The sequence below is a fragment of the Sturnira hondurensis genome, unplaced genomic scaffold (assembly GCF_014824575.4).
Source record: "Sturnira hondurensis isolate 20B ecotype Veracruz unplaced genomic scaffold, ASM1482457v3 Scaffold0001020, whole genome shotgun sequence".
Classification (NCBI taxonomy): domain Eukaryota; kingdom Metazoa; phylum Chordata; class Mammalia; order Chiroptera; family Phyllostomidae; genus Sturnira; species Sturnira hondurensis.
In genome coordinates this window covers 68,423-87,281 of record NW_028073651.1, presented here as the reverse complement: position 1 = coordinate 87,281, position 18,859 = coordinate 68,423, and the positions used below count along the sequence as shown (strand labels likewise).

General features: G+C 55.7%; 1 protein-coding gene and 1 long non-coding RNA gene across 2 annotated transcripts; one reads left to right on the top strand and one right to left on the bottom strand.

Annotated features, from left to right (window-relative positions):
• Positions 1–662: 662 nt before the first annotated feature.
• PVR (PVR cell adhesion molecule) lies at positions 663–14,983 on the bottom strand. Its single transcript, XM_037058148.1, has 8 exons — positions 14,853–14,983; positions 11,434–11,799; positions 9,716–10,015; positions 9,058–9,175; positions 6,025–6,173; positions 5,069–5,197; positions 3,151–3,182; positions 663–2,696 (listed from the first exon to the last, which is right to left on the bottom strand). The coding sequence occupies exons 1-8, from the start codon at positions 14,917–14,919 to the stop codon at positions 2,625–2,627; spliced, it is 1,233 nt and encodes a 410-aa protein (XP_036914043.1). The 5' UTR covers positions 14,920–14,983; the 3' UTR covers positions 663–2,624.
• A 104-nt stretch (positions 14,984–15,087) lies between these two features.
• LOC118996432 (uncharacterized) lies at positions 15,088–17,621 on the top strand. The gene is made up of 3 exons (XR_005068483.1): positions 15,088–15,154; positions 16,576–16,943; positions 17,403–17,621. It is a non-coding gene; the product is annotated as an uncharacterized LOC118996432 (long non-coding RNA).
• The last annotated feature ends 1,238 nt before the right edge of the window (positions 17,622–18,859 follow it).

Here is an 18,859-nt window from a genome sequence, read left to right as displayed (position 1 = left end):
CAGGCAGCCTCCGAAGCTGGAAAGGCCAGGGAAGGGTCCTGTCCTCAGCGAGGAGCCAGCTGCCCACAGCTTGATTTTAGCTCGGGGAGACCCATTTTGGACTCCGGACTTCCAGAACGTTAAGAGAATCATTTCGTGTTGTTCAAGCTGCTACGTGTGTGGTAATAGAGTCCCTGCCCGCAAAGTGTACCACTGAGTGATTTCAAAGCGTTACCTGAAACGGTTTTAAAAATTGTGTTGGGGGGGGGAGGGAAGAGATGACAAAAATCTGCCACATTAGCCATTTTTAAGTGTATCATTTCACGGCACCAGTGACATTCAAGTGTGCAAAACTGGGTGTCCCCCTGCAGAAGAAGGAAGCTGGACCCTTCCCTTTGCCCTGCGCACAAATTAACACAGAGGGGCCCCCTGATGTCTTTTTATGACTTTAGATTTGCACATGGCTAGGTGTTCCCTGGTTAAAAGAATTAAAAAGAGAGCCCGGCCGGTGTGGCTCAAGTCGGTCGGGCATCGTCCCGCAAACTGCAAGGCGGCCGGCCTGATTCCCCGCCTGGGTCACAGGTCCCGTCCCCAGTCGGGGCGTGGAGGGAAGGCAGTCGGTCAGTGTTTCTCTCCTGCNTGTTTTGGGGGGGGGAGGGAAGAGATGACAAAAATCTGCCACATTAGCCACTTTTAAGTGTATCATTTCACGGCACCAGTGACATTCAAGTGTGCAAAACTGGGCGTCCCCCTGCAGAAGAAGGAAGCTGGACCCTTCCCTTTGCCCCGCGCACAAATTAACACAGAGGGGCCCCCTGATGTCTTTTTATGACTTTAGATTTGCACATGGCTAGGTGTTCCCTGGTTAAAAGAATTATAAAGAGAGCCCGGCCGGTGTGGCTCAAGTCGGTCGGGCATCGTCCCGCAAACTGCAAGGCGGCCGGCCTGATTCCCCGCCTGGGTCACAGGTCCCGTCCCCAGTCGGGGCGTGGAGGGAAGGCAGTCGGTCAGTGTTTCTCTCCTGCCTTCTCCCCCCCGGGATCCTCTTTCTGAAAATAAATAAATAAATAAATAGGAATCAGGCGAACTCTCTGCAGGGTGTCTGAGAAGCCGGGGGACAAGTGTCCACCTTGTGACCTTCTCGATTCAGGGTATTGCTTCCATCTCTCCGGTTCCATCCTACACGGTGACAGCCCACTGTCTGGGGGCCGGGGACGGACGAGGGTTTTTTTACATGGCAGCAAAGTCTCCCCGCCAGTCTCCCCCTGGTCCTCAACACCGCGGGGGTCCCACTGGCCTAGCCACCCCCGGAACCCCTCGCCCTCACCATCCCACTGGGTCCTGTCTCTTCTCCATCCTTCTCTTTTCCGAACTCTCCCGTCTCTGCCCGGAGCGGGTCCTGAATCCTTCCCGGTTTTCTTAGCAGGGCAGCTTGAGCCTGGCTCTCCAGTTCAGCAACCCGGCCCAAGGTTTCACCTCCTTGAGCTACATTCCCCAGCACACAGCTGTCACTCTGAGAGGAATTCTGACGATTCGTTTCAAAGGGAACACGTCAGGCCGGGCAGCTCAGCCTCCTGGTCTCGGAAGGTCCCTCCTGCTCTGGGGGTGTGTGTCCCGGCCCAGCGACTCCCCCGGCACCTCTTCCTCGACCTTTCAGGAACAGACGTTTGCTTTCTGTAGTGGGTTACCAGCAAACCTGCCCCGGGGTCCTGTCACCTCCAGCCAGCTGGTGACAGGTGCTCCCAGCTGAAGGAGGTGCCTGGAGCTGCTAATCTCCAAGTTCATGTCCACCAGTTCTTCCTGCTCCTGGAACAGCCCCAGGCAGCTGCGTCCCAGCCTCTGGCTCTCTTCTTGGTGATGCATATCAGTGGCTGGTTTTTTTTTTTTTTTTGAGCCACAGAAATTCAACTGACGTGGAGATTGGGAAGTTCAAGGCCGAAAGTAAAAGTCTCATCAGAAGTTTCTGGCAGTTGGAACAACCAGTGTGACTGGGTGACCCCACAGTGCAGGAAAAGGTTGATTTTGCCCAGAGAGAGATCTGACCTTTTGTCACAGGAGATAACTCTGAGCTCTTGTAGTGTCCTGGCTGATAAGAGCCCTTGTTTCCCTGAGGACAGCTGTGCTGGCAGTGAGATTGGTGGCCCCGGGCCACCACACGGGCGTCACCAGCTTGACCCTAAGGTCGGCTATGTCAGCTTGACTGACCCCTAACGGAAGCTCTGGAAGCCGAGCCTGGGATGAGTTTATCCCAGTTGGCGGAAGCCTGTTTGTTGTCACACGTCGCTCCTGGAAGACAAAGTGCTGCCGTGTGGCTCCCCTGGGGGCGGACAGCTGGGTGCGCAGGCCGGGTGGCTCCTGGGCCCGTGTCACATCTCTGACAGGAACCTCACTGAACCGTGACCCGGACGGTGGCACCGACCCTGAGTTCTTGGGAGCCCTTGGTGAGCACGCTGAGCCTGAGGGGGCTCTGGGGTCTCTGAACAGATACCCGCCCGCTGCCTTGCAACACAGAGGGGGCGTCCTGAGGTATGGCGGAGAGAATGGTCTGTTTCTTTGGAGAAAGACTTCACCCGCTGGGGTAGGGTCCAGCTGCAAGGCTCTTGTCCTCACTGGCTGTGGTCTCCCTCCATTCAGTCCGGAAGCCGTCACCTTGTGCCGTCTGCCTGCAGGTCCTGGGGAGAGCTGGCCTCAGAGTTGACGACGTAATAGGACACGTTCTAGAAAAGGGACATTTAAACTTTAGCCTCAGAGCCCTTTCAGACAAAAGTCTTCCCCCTGAAGGCCTTGTGCGGAGCCGCAGGCCTGCCCCTCCCCCTCCCCCTCCCCCTCCCCGGGAGCCTGGGCAGAACTTTCAGGTGCAACTCGACGGGAGGGAGGGGCACCACTGCCAGTGAAGATCCCAGGTCCCAGCACAGACCCAGCAGACCAGACTCTCGGGGACTGAGCTCCAGGAACCTGCACCTCAGCAAACCTCTGGGGGGGCTTCTGCCCAGCAGGAAGGGCCGGGGATGGCTGGCTGCTCAGGGCATCTCCAGAAAAGATCCAGGACCCGGCTCCCGAGGCCATGACTTGTCTGTCCCCTCTTTGGGGAAGCCCGCAGCAGGTTCATGCAGGAATGACCACCCCCCGCCCCCCCACCACACACACCCTCTGCTCCATCGACACACTTACATTGTTATCGGAGGGGCTGCGTTGGTTCCAACCTGGGAAACAGGAGAAGTTGTCAGGGATGAATGACCGTGTGGGAAGCACAGGAAGTCGACACAGGTGGGTGGAGGAAGTTGACACAGGTGGGTGGCAGGGACACTGAATGCTAGGACCAGCTCTGCTCTTGACATGGGGGTGCCTCTTCCCAGAGTGGTTTATACATTTGTAAAACAGGAATGGGATAGGTTCTTCCTCCAGTTATTCAGGATAAATACATCCTGTTTGCGGATGGCTCTGGAACCCGATAGAAGGGTTCAAGTCCCAGCTCTGTCGTTTGGGAGCTGTGTGACCTTGGGCAAACGACTTAACCTCTCTGTGCCTCACTGTCCTCAACCATCAGACAGGGATTTACTTAGCAAATAGTAAATGTCTACGCTGTGCCAGGGGCATTCTGGGAGCTGGGGATATAACTGAACAAAACAGATAACAAGGCCTGTTCTCAGGGAGTTTCCACTAATAATTACAGTTAACAGCAGCATTACTAAGCCGAGCTTAGTTGCCCCACACATAGCTTACAATGTGCCAAAGGCTGTGCTGTTTCACCTGGACTATCAGGTACAGTTACTCCCATTTTACAGATGAGGAAACTGAGTCGTTTGCCCAAGGCCACACAATGGATAGAGCGGCAGAGGGCCCAGACACAGGCAGTCTGGCTCTGCAGATGACACATCCGGCAAAGGCTTCCTCAAATGCCCCCTTTGTGCCTGGTCTGGTGGTAGGTGGCGCCGGGGACATGGCTGTGACCGAGGCAGTTCTAGCGCTGCCCTCCTGGGGCTCACAGTCCACTGGAGAGACAGACAAGTCCCCACAGAGTGATGTCCCAGAGTCAGCAAGGCATGGGTGAGGGAGCCCAGAGCAGATGCTTGGATCATGCGGGAGGATCAGGGAGGGCTTCCTGGAGGAGGGCACCCCGGCTGGGATGGGAGGAGGGAGGGAGTTTTGTTTAGTGGTCGAGGGAACAAGCTTTGTAGCCAAGAGAACTGCTCACAGTCTTTCAAGCTGTGAGCCGGTTGGCAGGCGACCTTTTCTCCTCTGTGACTTGGGGCTCACAGGAGCACTCACTTTGCTGGGGCGTTTGTGAGCACCCAAGGGGGCTGTGCCCAGACAGTGCCTGGCACATAGAAAGGGCTTGGCAAACTGTAGTAGCTCTTTTGATTATAGAATTAGCTAAAGAAGCCCTGGCTGGTGTGGCTCAGTGGATTGAGCACTGGCCTGAGAACCAAAGGGTCACTGGTTCAATTCCCAGTCAGGGCACATGCCTGGGTTGCAGGCTAGGTCCCCAGTAGGGGGCGTGCAACAGGCAACTATACATTGCTGTTTCTCTGCCTCTCTTTCTCCCCTCTCTCTAAAAATAAATAAAATCTTAAAAATTAGCCGCAGGACTTTGCCGGAAGGAGCCATGTGGAGGGTGCTCCAGGCAGGGAAATAGCCTGTGCAGGGCCTTTGCGGTGAGAAGACCATCAGGGCCGCTTAGAGCTGGGGTTCGGGGCGTCAGTTGCTGCCACCCTCCCCCCTTTCTGTGAGAGCAGTTAGGGTGTCACTCCCGAGCAAGACCGACGGAGGAAAGCTGGGGGCAGTTAAGGCCTAGCCCGTCCTCCATCCACCCTGTGTCACCTGGACGGAAAGCCAAAATCCTTACTGTGGCCTTCGAGGCCCCGCAGGATCTGCCCCTACTCCCTAAATATTTGTCAGATGAATCAATGATCCAATGACCAGGACTTCCTGATGTGAGTGTCCCTGCCTGTAAAACGGCGACCCTTGTGGTGTCAGGGGGCGCGTTCAGAGAGAGGCTGTCACGGGAAGGGTGAGCACACTAGGCAGCTGCAATGACGTTCGCTCATGGCAGACAGGCAGGGGATGTGTCAAAGAGGAGGAGACTCACAGAAGAATCTGGACCGCCGGAAACGGAAATAAATCAGGAGCCCCAGGCTCACAACAATCACGACCAGGACCGGGATCAGGATCGCAAATAGAGGGGTGATCCCAGAGGACTGACCCTTAGGACGTTCTCCTGGAAGAGAAGAAGGAAGCAGGGATTTAGCTTCAGAGATTTGGGGGGTTTGACCTGCCCCGCAAATATCATCCCTTATTCCTTTAGGAAGTTACCATTCTGCCTCCTCCTCAGTCTATATGGTTCAGGTGGACTCCACCCCACCCTCTGGTTCTTAGGATGGGACTTTGACCTAGACCTGGCCAATCAGAGCATTCCATTCTCTCTGGCTGCCGTGATTGGTTCAGAGGGTGGCTGTGACCTAAGTAGAGCCAATGAGAGCCAGCCCTGGGACTTTGGCTAGCGCTGCTGAAAGTGGTGTATCTTTGGCCCTGGGAGTGCTACCCTATGGGGATGTCAGCCTGTCGCTGTTGAGGGCCATCTTGCCTCCCTGAGGGGAGTATCTGCCTGAGAATAAAACCAGCACAGAGGAAAACGGAGACAAGAGCGGTAAAGAGAAGCTCCTGGATTACACAGCTGGAGCACCTGGGGTTAATTATAACTGCAGGTACATTTTCAATAAAGTCCCCCTTTTGCTTGGACTATTTTGACTTGTGCTTCTAACGATTGCAACTGATAGAATTCTGCCTAACGCATTCGGACGTGCAGGGGAAGAGGCACTGCAGGGCGGCCCCAGCCTGGGTTTGCAGAGCGGGGAACCTGGGCAGCTGTGCAGCGGGGCCAGTGGCACAGACGATGGGCCCACGGAAAGTAAAGCGGACCCTGTTGGTGCTTTCGCCAGGGGGCAGGGGGAGGATGGAAGTCAGAGAGTGGTCCTGGGGCCGAGGGACCCCTTCACCCAGGTGCCTCCTTTGGCCCCTGTTCTCCCCACCCAGGGGCCTCCTCACCTCTGAGCAGGACAGTCTGTTCTGCCCCGCCTGTCCCTAAGGCATTGGTGGCGTTGCAGATGAAAGTCGTGTTGATGGCCTCATCCACGGAATGGATCAGGAGCTGGGGGCCCTGGGCGATGGCAGAGGGTGGCAGGGGACCTGTGGCCCTGGGAGAGACAGCTGGGTAAGGAAGTGGCCTCATGGGAGGCCTGGGGGGGCACGTGACTGGGCACTTGTGGCACGCCAGGGGTGCAGACACCCTCCCGCCTTCTGGAATGTGAGTTGAGAACAGCCCCGAAACTCTCCCGCCTCCCTCTCTCACACCCACACCCAGGCTGTTGGCAGCTCCTGTCTGCCCCACCTTCAAAACCCATCCAGACTGGCCACTCCTGAAAGCCTCCCCTGCCACCACCCTGGTCTGATGCCCCTATGCCTGGGCTGCTGTGGCCACCTTCTCACTGGGCTCCCCACTTCCGCCCCTGGCCCCCACGCCAGTCTGTCCCCCACTCAGCAGTCTGTGCGATCTTGTTCGCACGAAGTCAGCCTGTAACCCTCCCATGGCTCCTGCTTCACTGGGAGTAAAATCCAAGGTCCTTACCACGGCCACAGGCCCTACAGAAGCCAGTGTCAATACCACTGAACACATTGTTACACTACCCTGGCTGATTCTCGAACAATCCAGCTACGCTCCCACCTCCGAGTCTTTGCATATGCTGTTCCCTCTGCCTGGAATGCTGTTCCCCCAGGTACCGGCACAGCTCACCCTCCCCTCCCTCAGGTCTCTGCTCACACATCACCTCAGCGACACCTTCCTTGGCCACCCTATTTCAACTGCAGTGGCCCCCTCCTCACCCTCCTTCTCTGCTTCATCTTTTCCATGGCATTATGTAGTTGACCATGCTATCAGATTATCCCCCCCCACCGCCCCCCTGCTCTGGAAAGGAAGCTCCATGAGCGAAGGGAATCTGGCCTGCTTTATTTACCCAGGCATGTCAGGAAATAGCATCTGGCACACAGGGAGCAGCCGAGAAACACTGGTTTAGTGGACGGAGGAGAGACAGGCATGGGGATTTGGACATCTGCAGAGCTGGGGTGGACACCCTGCCGTGTGGCTCGTGGCAGGGCCGGAAAGTGGCATCTGTCAACCCCAGTGGGAAGCCTGTGACTGGCAGGCAACACCTTTGGCAGATGATTAAGAATCACCAACGGTGGCTTTCACAGAAGTGGGCAGACCAGGATGGTGACCACCACGGCATTTGCAGAGATGAAAATGGGAGAGGGCGGCCACATCCCACACTTGGGGGGTTGGTGAAATCATTGATGTCATGCACACAGAGGGAAGCCCAGCAGCATTAAAAGGGGGCTGCGGGCATTTTGACACGGGTAGAGAAGGACTGAAGGACGGATGGAGAGAGGGATGGACTGATGGGCAGAATGTGATAAAACAACCAACATAGTGGAATGTTAGCGGAAGAAGCCACGTGGTGGGTTTTTGAATGTTCCCTGGGAAATTCTTACAGTTTCTCTGTATGTTTGAAAACCATCCTCATAAAGCCCTGGCTGGCGTGGCTCAGTGGATTGAGTGGCAGCCTGCAAACCAAAGGGTCACCGGTTCGATTCCCAGGCAGGAGACACGCCTGGGTCGCGGGCCAGGTCCCCAGTAGGGGGACACGTGAGAGGCAACGACATGTTGATGTTTCTCTCTTTGTCTTTCACCCTCCCTTCCCCTCTCTAAGAATAAACGAATAAAATCTTTAAAAAAAGAAGAAAAAATTTTCCTCATAAAATTTTGTAGAGACAGGGATTTGGATCTATGTGCTTTGATGGAGAAAGGGGTTCACGAGGTAAGAAGAAAAGGTTAAAATGGCATCAACAGCAGTTTTTGTTTAGAAACGCACAGGAAAAAAGGACAGGGAGGCCTGTGACAAGAGGCGACAGTGGCTATTTCTGGAAGTGGCCGGCTACTTTCACTGTAGATGCAATATCCTTCTTTTGGTCACAGTTATCTGAAGTTTCCACAGTGGTATCATGTTATTTTTGTAATAAGGAAAAAAGCCCAGTAGAAATTCTGCCATGCAATTTTCCCCTCTGCCTTTGCTTCTGCCACCCTTAACGCCGGCGCTGGTATGAATGTGAGGGTAACTTCTGTTTGCCCCGCTCGTCTAGAGTAGGGACAGCGTTTATTCCCTCAGAGACGACCACGCAGGCTGCACCAGGTGACCGGGGAGGTGGCGGAGCCCAGAAGTTAGGGGACTGAGTTTGGAGTCAGGCGCCCATTGGAGAGCCCCCTCTGCGCCCTCATGGCCGCGTGACCTGGGCAACGGATGGCACCCGCTGGGGCCCAGCTGGTCTTTAACCCAGGGATGCGCTAGAATTTGAGGATCCCACGGGATGAGTGAAGTGCTGGGCACACAGCGGGCAGGCCATAGAGAGCAGGGGTGGCCCTGACTGGTGTGGGTCAGTTGGCTGAGCCTCGTCCGGCAAAGCAAAAGGTCGCTGGTTCGATTCCTGGTCAGGGCACATGCGGATGTTGTAGGTTTGAGAGGCAACTGATCAATGTTTCTCTCCCTTTCTTTCTCCCTCCCTCTCCCTCTCTCTAAAAATTAAAAACAATAAATGAAAAAATAGTGAAAACCCAGGGGAAAAAAAAACAAGAGTAGGTGTGTCAGTGAATCTGACCTAACCCCCTCATAAACTCTGAGCATGCCACTCAGAAAATCTTTCAGGGTCCCAAGTTGACTTTTTTCTTTTTTAAAGATTTTATTTATTTATATTTAGAGAGAGAAGAAGGGAGGGAGAAAGAGAAGGAGAGAAACCTCAATGTGTGATTGCCTCTCATGTGCCTCCAACTGGGGACCCTGCCCACAACCCAGCCATGTGCTCTGACTGGGAATTGAACCAGCGACCCTTTGATTCACCCTTTGATTCACAGGCCGGCGCTCAATCCACTGAGCCACGCCAGCCAGGGCCCTAGTTGACTTTTCTCTCTTTTTACTTTCCTGCATCTTCTCCTCCCTCAGGGCCCCAAGTTCGGGTCCACCCAGGACTCACGTGCTCCAGACATAGTCTTCAGACTTTGGCTTGCTGCGGACGTCACATTTCAGGGTGACTTCACTGCGGCCCAGGTACCAGTTGTTATCATAGCCGGAGATGGAGACCTCAGGGGGGTCTGGGTGAAACAGACACACAAACTCAGAGACAGGGAGCCTTCAGAGGGGACTGAAGACCTGTGAGATTCACACCAGAACAGGAAAAAGCCTCAGCACATTTCGGGAACAGCCCCAGACGGAGAGGCCTGTGAGGAGTCTGGGGCAATGGGGACACAGCTCCCCAGAGTCGGTGGCCTAGGTGACCTGGGCAATAGGAGCAGTGCTGTGTGTGGGCTAGAGGAGCCAGTGTAGACGAGGGCGAGGCAGTGTAGACAGTGGACAAGGGAGCTGGTGCAGACAGCAGGCGAAGCCGTGTGTGGCACACAGGGAAGGTCAGTGCACACAGCCACCCAGGGAGCAGGCGGAGGTGGTGTGGGGAGGCTGGTCTCCAGGAGCCTGTGCAAATAGGGTGGGGGTCAGTGTCCACAGAGGCCCTGGAGTCAGGACAGACCACCAGGGGAACAGCGTGGACGGCAGCCTAGGAAGTTGCTGTAGTTAAAATGAAGCGTGTTGCTTGTGGGCAGTGGTTCCCACGCTCGCTCACACGCGGGCACACTCACAGGGCACGCTGAGGGTCACAGGCAGTAGGTCGGGCTTCTCGAAGGTCTCATGCTCCACTATGCAGCTGACATTTATGCCGTCCACCCGGCTCGAGGGTGCTAAGATTAGGAGGCTGACGACGTTGAATGTGCCGGGCAGGGGTCCCGGCTCCTGGCTCTCATTGACCTCCCTGCCCGAGGACCAGGAAATTCGGGCAGGTGGGCGGCCGGCCGTGGAGACGCAGCGGGCCACAGGCACAGGCTCCTGGCCGAGCGGGTGGAGTGGGACCTCCTGGGTCTCAGCCTTGTTCTGAGGCTTGGCTGGGGAGAGGAGGAAAAGGGACAGGTCACTCCTCACCTGCAACCACTGATTAATGACACAGACATGTGGACAGCAGAGGAAGGCGGCTTAACTGAGGATGTAGGGACAGGTTCAAATCCCAGCTCTGGCCCTGAGCACTTGGGGGGCCTTGGGCAAGTCTGTGCCTCAGTTTCCTTGTCTGTCAGCTGGGGATAAAGACAAGGACCACGGGCAACGAGAATACGCACGCAAAGCTCTTAGAGTGGTATTGGCACATAATACGTGCTCAGTAAACGCTGTTATTATGATCGGTCACTGAAGACATGGCCTGGCCCTGGGATGGGCAGTGTTGGGGACCCAGCGATGACCGAGAGGCCTCCGCCCCTGCCTCCATGGGGTGTCCAGCACAAAGGGAGGGCAGACACTTCCCCAGGCAGTGATGCCCCACTGTGGGTAAGGCTGAGATGGGGGGAGCCGAGGGGAGCCCGGGTGGGGGTGGCCAGGGAGGGCTTTGTGGAGGACAGGAGGGCAGAACTGTGCTCTGGGGGTTAAGGGGGGGGAGGCGCTGGGCTGGAGGCTGCGAGTGAGAGCGCTGGCCTGTGCTCTAGGTGTGCCTGTTAATCATTCTGGTTATTCCCAAACCTGGGGCTTCACTCAGTTCCGTCCCCATCATTTTCCCTGGGGTTATTACTTACTGAAGGTTTCTCTTTAATTTGACTCACTGGTGGTTTCGAGTCACCCTCATCCTAAACCGAAAGGCCTGAAGCCCCGGGCTGGCCGGACCAACCAGAGCGGTTTGCTCAGGTGCTCTGGTGCCTGGCGGTGCTCCAAGCACTTGCCTCACCGTGAGTCACTCTGGCAAAACCGGGAACAGTAGCCAGCACATAAGTGGAAAATAAATGTCAGCTCTTACTCATCCTCATAGCCATGTCCGTTTCACCAAGGAGGAAACTGAGGCACAGAAACTTCTCTATTTCCAAGAAGGTCCCCTTCTTCCCGGTGCTCGAGAAAGTGAACCCGTGAGTCCCTGACACACTAGAGGGCGCCGGGGTCCCGCCGGTAAAGTAATTCCCCGTCTGGGAGCCTAAGCTCCTTCCCTTCCAGCCAGGCCTTCAACACCCTTTCCTAGAACTCGGGAGTGACACCAGCTAGCAGCTCTCAGGGGCTCACAGGGACCTCTGTTCTAAGCGGGTCACCTGGATAACCTCCCGGGACCCCGTGGACAGCTGGCACTTGGAAACCACTAGCCCAAGCCACCAGGGTGGCCTGCAAACCCACTGCCTCTGCTTCCCGGGCTCCACCTACTTTTGTCCCCACAGGCCCTCTGCTGGGTGTGTGTGTGTGTGGGGGGGCTCGCTCCCTCCCGGGCCTGTTCCACTCTGCTTCCCCGCCTCCCCACCCAACCGCCCTCCCGTTCGTCCCCTTTCTCCCCGCTCACCCAGCACGCGGAGCCAGGTGCGGGCGCTCTTGCTGCCCTGCGGGAACGTGGCGACGTGGCAGGTGTAGTTCGCCTCGTCCCCGGCGCGCAGCCCCAACACGGCCAGCGAGGCGTCCCGCAGCTTCTCGCGGGGCCTGGAGGCCACGAACTGCAGCCGCCCGCTCTCGGGGAAGCTGCTGCCCTGGGTCGGGTGGAAGACAGCCACGGTGCGGGAGGCCCCCGTGGGGTCCTGCCGCTGCCACGTCACCAGCGTCACCTGCAGGTCGTCCTCCTGTGTGTGCACCTTACAAGGCAGCGTCGCGTTGCGGTCCAGGAAGCCGCGCACCTCGGGGAGCACCTGCACCTCGAAGGACTGGGTGCTTGCCTCTGCGGGGGAAACCGGTTGGGGGGGTTCGAGTCAGACCTGGGCATCTGGGTCTGGATGGGGTTCGGTGCCTAGAAGGCCGCTCACCTGGGGCCTAGAGTCCCTTGGGTGTGTGTGTGTGTGTGTGTGTGTGTGTGTTTTGGGGTGGTCCAGTCCCCATCCAGGTGCTGGCAAGAAGGAGAGCAGATGGATGGGGTCTGCGACCTGGTGGGCTCCGCTTCACTGGGCGATGACTACCGTATTTTTTTCTATTACTTCCGTTACTCCATCCTAGCACCACTGATTTTTAAGATAGCGTTTAAAAAATTAAATTTGGCCCTGGCTGGTGTAGCTCAGTGGATTGGGTGCGGGCCTGCGAACCAAAAGGTCGCTGGTTCGATTCCCAGTCAGGGCACAGGCCTGGGTTGCAGGCCAGTTCCCAGCAGGGGATGCACAAGAGGCAACCATACATTGATATTTCTCTCCTCTCTCCTTCCCTTCCCCTCTAAAGATAAATAAATAAAATCTTAAAAAAATAAATTTGCAGTTTAAGCCATTCTAAAGTGTACAGTTTAGTGAGATTAGTTACATCCACGGTGCTGTGTAAGCATCACTGCTACCTAGTTCCACGGGGTGGGCACATTTTCATCACCCCCATGCCATCAATTTTAAGATGCAATTTCCAGTGGTGCTGGCATTTACAGCAGGGCTCCGTGTCAATATTTACAGCACCTCTGATTTAGGGGAGTAAAAAGGGGGAGAAACTCCAGGTCTTAGAATCTATAAGAAATGTGGTATATTATTATTATCATTATTATTATTATTGCTCTGTGTGGACCTGGCCTGGGAGAATGTTTGTAGAGGATCCTGGCACAAGAAAAGAGAGGCAATGAGAGCTCCAGGCTTTTGGATCCATTGCCATCTCTGCTGTGAGGCTTCAGGCAGTTTACTTAACCTCTCTGATTCTTTCAGTTTGTGAACTGGGGCCAACAACAGTGAGCGCTCATGGGCCGCTTACACAGACCAGGGGCTGTTCTGAGTGCTTCACGCGTCTCTCAGCATTTAGTCCTCCAGGAGCTCCTTGAGGCCAGTACCACCGTCAGCCCCGCTTTATAGACGGGGAAACTTACGTACAGAGCCATGCGCTCCAGGCGACGCAGAGGGTAAGTGGCAGAGGTGGGATTTGAACCTGGGCTGTCTGCAGTCAAGAGGCCTGCTAAGCCACCAGGTTACACAGGAAACTCCTTCTGCTAGGGGCCCCAGCACATAATAGGTCCTCGACATAGGTTAGCTCTTACTGGCATTAAGAAACACAATGCTGTGTGTGTTTATTAATAGTAACAAGAGTAATGGAGAAGGTGGGAAGGGAAAGAGTTACGTTCTCGGAAGCTCAGCCCTGCCACTCACTCGATGTGGCCCTCTGTTCGGGTGGTTTCACCCCTCAGAGCCTCAGTTTCCCCATCGGTAAAATGTAGGTGCTCTAAACTTAGGGTTGCTGGGAGGACTCGGTGACGAAATCCACGTGAAGGGCTAGCAATGCCAAGTACTCGGAAGGGCAGGTGTTATAATCATGGCCATTAAGAGGAAGAAGAAGCGGGGCGGGGGTAGTGGACAGGGGCTGCACGGAGGGAGGGCGCGGTCTGGACGTAGGGAACTGTGGCGTGGCGAGCATGCTGGTCTGGGTTCAAATGCCAGCTTTACCACGGGCATGCTGTGCAGCTCTGGGCAAGCGAGTCTCCTTCTCTGGTGACCTCCTCCACCAAAGGGCGGGGTCTCCTCCTTAACGAGGCTGCCATGTGGATGAAACTGGGTGAAGTGGCCTTTCCTTCAGCCACTTTGTGTCCCTGTGTCATCATCACGCTGGAGCCAGACACTTAGCTGCTCCCTGAAGCGTGACCTCGTTTAAACCTCTCCATGGCCCCAAGAGATAGGTGCCAGGATTTTTATTACCTTGGACAGAGGGGGCAAGTGAGCCGCTGAGGGTCAAGCCACGGCCGGGGCTAACCAGCAGACAAGGGGCAGAGCCTGGGCTCAGACCCTGGACTGGCCTGGCCTGCGCCCAGGCCTGGGGGCACCGGGCTCTCCCACCCTAGGAGAGGGGTCTCTGGCCACTGTTTCAGTTCACACTCCTCGGCTCCGCTACCTCCCGCTGGGCACCTTGGGCGAATTCCCGGCCCTCTCCGTGCCTCAGTCGTCTCATCAAGCCTTGGCACTCTCTTTCCTGAGGGGAAGCATCGGGAGTTCTGTGAACCGGCTTTTCAGAAATGCTAAGATGAGGGCCTCCGGGGTCCCTGGGTCTAGATTCAGTATCACTATTGCTCCCATGAATGATCATTTCCGTTTGTTCGCCTGGAGTGCCCGCGAGCTCAGCATCCCCCTAGACAGGAGCTCACCAGGTAGGTGGGATTCCCCACCCCCAGCACAGAAAGCTCAGGTAACTTTTCTGAGCTCACGCGGGTATTAATGCCTAAAGATGTTTTGAACCTAGGGCTGTCTGACATCAGAGCTATATCCCTAGGCCTGGTCCGGTGGCTCGCCGGTTTGGGGCATCATTCCGTGCACCAAAAGGTTGTGGGTTCGATCCCTGGTCAGAGCACATGCCATGGGTTGCAGGTTTGATCCCTGGTCAGGATTCTCTCTCACATCGCTGTTTCTTTCTCACTCTCTCCCTCACCCTCCCATCAATAAGGACATCGTCTCCGGTGAGGATGGGGGGGGAGTCGGTAGCGGCGGGGGAGGGGGGGAGGGGGAGGGAAATGAATGAATGGCCAAGCCATTACAGCCCGACCTGGGGTTAGAAGGAGGCCGACCCCGACCCCCTGTTCCCCATTAGACCTTTTTTTGGGCATGGTGAGCAGGGCCATTAATGACCTCCGCTGAGTGTTCTGGAGAATGAGTCACCGTTCTAACAGGAATGAGAAACCTGCTGTGCGTAAGAGGAAACCGGCGCTTTCTGGGAGCCAGAGAAGGGTCCTGGCCCCTAGGATCCACCAACCCTTGGAATGAAGGGGGCCTGAGTGCCCGGGCAGGTGGGGAGGGACCGAGGGAGCAGGGCCCGCGGACTGCGGGAACTCACCGGCGGGCGCCCAAGAAGGCCACAGCAGCAGCAGCAGCAGCAGCAGCGGCTCCGCAGCTCCGGCCATGGTGGGAGAGAACAGCTCCCCGTGCTGATCCAGGCGTCCTAGGGACTCCGGAGACGCCCGCCCAGAAACCCCCATCGGGCCAAGGGGGCGGGACAGGGCGGGGCGGGGAGGCGGGGTAGTTTCCGGGAGCCGTGAGTCCCGGGCGCGGGGGCAGCTCCTGATACGCGGCTCCCCGTGGGAAGGGGTGAAGGCGCAGGCCACAGAGACAGTCAGGGACTTTCTGCAGCTCTTTGCTGTAAGTGACCGAGCTGAGATTCAAACCTACAGTCAGGACAGGCCCTGAGTTCTTCACCAACCGTTTTAACCTCCTCCCCCACCCCACTGCGCCCTTGGTCTTGGGAACCAGGCAAGGGCAAGGTTGCTACTCCTCTTGGGGCCTCGGTTCCCTCACATGGCTGTTGTAAGACTTAAACAACTGCTTAGCCCGGCGCCTGGAAGCTCTAAGAATAACACGTATCGTCAGTCACCTTGCAGTTATCATCAAATACTAATGTTGGTGAGAGTCCGGACGTGCCTTTATTGAGGTGGTTGTCAGGAGATGGGGGGAGGGGGGGGAACGGGGAGTTCTTGTTTCATGGATAAACAGTTTCCGTTTTGGAGATGAGAAGAGCTCTGGGGCTGGATGGTGGTGAGAGCTGCTTAATTCCAGGGAACTGTGTGCGGGAAGTGGTTAAGATGTTACATTTTACGTTCTGTGTATTTTACCACAATTAAAAAAAAAACCCCTAAAACACAAAACACAAATATGGTGTTTACTGAGCTAGACAGTATTCCAGGTACAGGGATGTGCCAGAAATAAATGCAGCCCCAAATTCCTGCCTTTATGGGGGCCACCTTGCCCAGTGCGGCCGGGCGGGGGGGGGGCACACACAGACCATTCACAGGTTAGCACCCAGAAAGCTCTCCTTAGTCCCCAGCCTCGTGCTCCAGCAGCCTTCTGTCGGTGGTCTGTGTCGCACCCCCGCCCTCCTGCTGACATTCAGGCTCTAGATAGGGGGCCTGACTCAGTTGAGCATTATTCCACAAAGTGAAAGGTCGCTGGTTCGATTCCCAGTCAGGGCACATGCCTGAGTTGTGGGCTTGGGCTCTGGTTGGTGTGTATGTGAGAGGCCAGCGATTGATGTTCCTCTCACACATTGATGGTTCTCTACCTATTTTTCTCCCTCCCTTCCTCTCTCTCTCAAAACAAATAAATAAAATCTTTAAAAAAAGAGACTGGGTAAGGAGGCGAGGAAGAATTTCTTCAAATCCTTTCCTTTGAGGCTGCCCAACACTTTGAGTCCCCCCCCCACACACACAGTGTTCCCTCCCCAAGGCGTAAATCAAAAACTTCTAGCTCCCGGCATTAGTGTTTCCTGTAGCAGGTGGGAGCCTTTGACTTGCATTTGGACGGGGAAATGCAACCTGGTTCTGGGCAGATGTTTTATTTGTGAAAAAATGATTGATTTTAGAGAGGGAGAAAGAGACATCTCATTATTCTACTTATTTATGTACTCCATGGTTGATTCTTGTATACGTGCCCTGATGAGGGATCGAACCTGCAACCTTGGCGTATCAGGGCCACGTTCCGGCCAAATGAGCCACACGGCCAGGGCCCTGGGTGGATGTTTTAAAGCCGTGGCCTGATTTTTTTTCCCTCTGCTCACCCTGTCTCAGGTGGGGCTGCTCCTTCCGCCAGGATCCGAGGATGAGGACAATGTGTGAAGAGCCACAGCCAATCTGGGGACAATGGGTAATGTGAATGAGAAATTGATGATGCAAGCCGCCAAGATTTGGGGGTGATTTCTTATTACAGCAAAATCTAACAGAAGCTGGCAGATAGAAGAGTCACCTCTGAGCTGGCGAGTTTAAGCAGAGACCTAAATGAAGTCAGCTCTGCAAATGACTGGGGTATTTCAGGCACAGGAAAGAGCAAGTGCAAAGGCCCTGAGGCAGAAACCTGTTTGATGACTGAGGACCAGCAAAGGGGCCACTGTGGCTAGAACAGAAAGGGCGATGGAGAGTGAAAGGAATAGTCGAAAGAGGTATGAAGGGGCCAAACACTCCTGGGCCTGGTAGGCCGGGGAGAGATGTTTATGTTCCGTGATGACAAGACCTAGAGAGTTACTTGCTAAGGATGTGATTGGACTTGGGTTTTAACAGGATCCCTCTGTGGGGAGCAGGTTGGGGGTGGGGAGGGGGAGGGTTGACGCCAGTTGGGAAGTGACTGCAATGGAGGGAGGCTCATTTCAGGGTGGTGGTGGTGGGAGGTGAGAAGTGGTTGGATTCCACTGTGCTTTGAGAGTGGAGACCCAGGGCGCTGCTTACAGCCTGGGTGTGGGGTATGGAACTGCCTCCTTGTCACCCAGGACCTCAGGCTCTGGCCCTTGGGGAGAAGGTGGTCCCTTGGACGGACATGGGGGTGATGGGGCAGTAGCAGCAGGTTTGGAAGGAAAAGCGAGTTCAGCTTGGGACACATCCGCTTGTCTCTCTGTGTCTTCCAGGCACAGGGCTACACTGTTCAAGGGTCAAGGTCGGTTCTGGCCACTTGTCTTCACACTTGAGGGTCGACATATCTACCGAGAGAATAAATAAGCGAATGAATATCTCCAATGGACCTGTTAAAGTTCCTTGGAGTCCAGCCGTGGGTTTCCAACTTCTGGATGCAACTTCCTTACTTTTCTGTCCCCATTTAGAAAAATACACAGTGACATTGTTCTGCCTCTTCCTGCTTGTCACTTCCCTCCATGATCTTTCCACAAAAGGATGAAGCAAGTTCCCTCATTCACTCACTCACTCACTCACTCACAGATGTGTAATGTTCCATGAAAATGCCAGACATTCTGAATCCGCCCCCCGTGGGCGGACCCTTAAGGTGCTTCCCACCTTTGCCCTTACAGAGCGTGGGGCCCTGGGTAACTGTGTCCCTGCCATTTCCCACACGTGGGACTGCATCAGTGCCACGCGTTCCCTGAAGCCGGGGCCAAGGCTGAGCACGTTTGTGGTTTGGGGGGCTATCGCCAAGCGTTATCCAGAGCCCTTGCCAGCCAAGGAGGAGCCTGGCAGTGTATTCTACCTATAGGGATGCTCGTGGTAGTGAACTGAATCTTGTACCATTTCAGGTGTGAAGCTTTGCCCCAAAGGATCTACTGTAGGAACCTAGGGGGTGAGGGGGTGGACAGAAAGAGGGAAAGAAAGGGAGGCAGAAAGCAGAGTGGGAAGAAGAGAGGGAGGAAAGAGAAATTGGGGGGGCAGAGGAGGGGGAGGAGAGAGAAGGAGGTTGGGAACCGTGGAGCAGGGGTGGGGGTTTCCGAATGTGACTTCCTCTGCTCAAACTCCAGTTCACCAGTTAATAGCTGGTGACCATAAGTCACCTGGATCGAGTCTCTCGCCTTCTTTTTCTCACTTGTAAGATAGGGGATCCTAAAAACCTGTGGTGGAGGTTAGATGAGTTATTTGGCAATAAGTGAGGTGGTCACAAAGCTGTTTATGTAGACAACTGCTCAGCAAACGGCGGCAAGGTCGATGGGTGTCCCGAGGCTGTGACAGCCCCTGTGTGACCCTGCAGGGCACCCCTGATTGGGAACCACTGCCAAGGGCAGGAGGGAGCCATAGAGAATTTCATACAGGGCCACGACCTGCCTGCGGCTCGATCCGGGGTTCCTCTCCGGAGGAACAGCAAGGATCCCCATCCCCGCCCACTCCTTGTGGTGCCGAAGTGGCGGGAGCAGAGTGTGACGTCCGGTTGGGGCAGAGCTTTCCTTCTCTCCACTCTGGAGCGACGCGGGAGAAAACTGGGGAAAATCCCACCCGCAAACAACAGCCCCCTGCCTGTCTTCCCTGAGAGACGGCTGGCCACCGGAGGGGTCGCTTCCACTTCCTCATCTCCCACCACCCCTGCCCACACGTCCATCCCTGTCCATTCTGGGTACAGCCAGGCTCCCAGCGGTTCTTCCCCTCC

Excerpts from the sequence above, each read along its gene's own strand:
- PVR (XM_037058148.1), bottom strand. The coding sequence starts at position 14,919 with ATGGCCGGAGCTGCGGAGCCGCTGCTGCTGCTGCTGCTGCTGCTGTGG. Across the intron at positions 10,016-11,433 it reads CACCTGGCTCCGCGTGCTGG|CCAAGCCTCAGAACAAGGCT; the intron begins GTGAGCGGGGAG and ends TCCTCTCCCCAG. Across the intron at positions 5,198-6,024 it reads ACAGACTGTCCTGCTCAGAG|GAGAACGTCCTAAGGGTCAG; the intron begins GTGAGGAGGCCC and ends CTTCTCTTCCAG.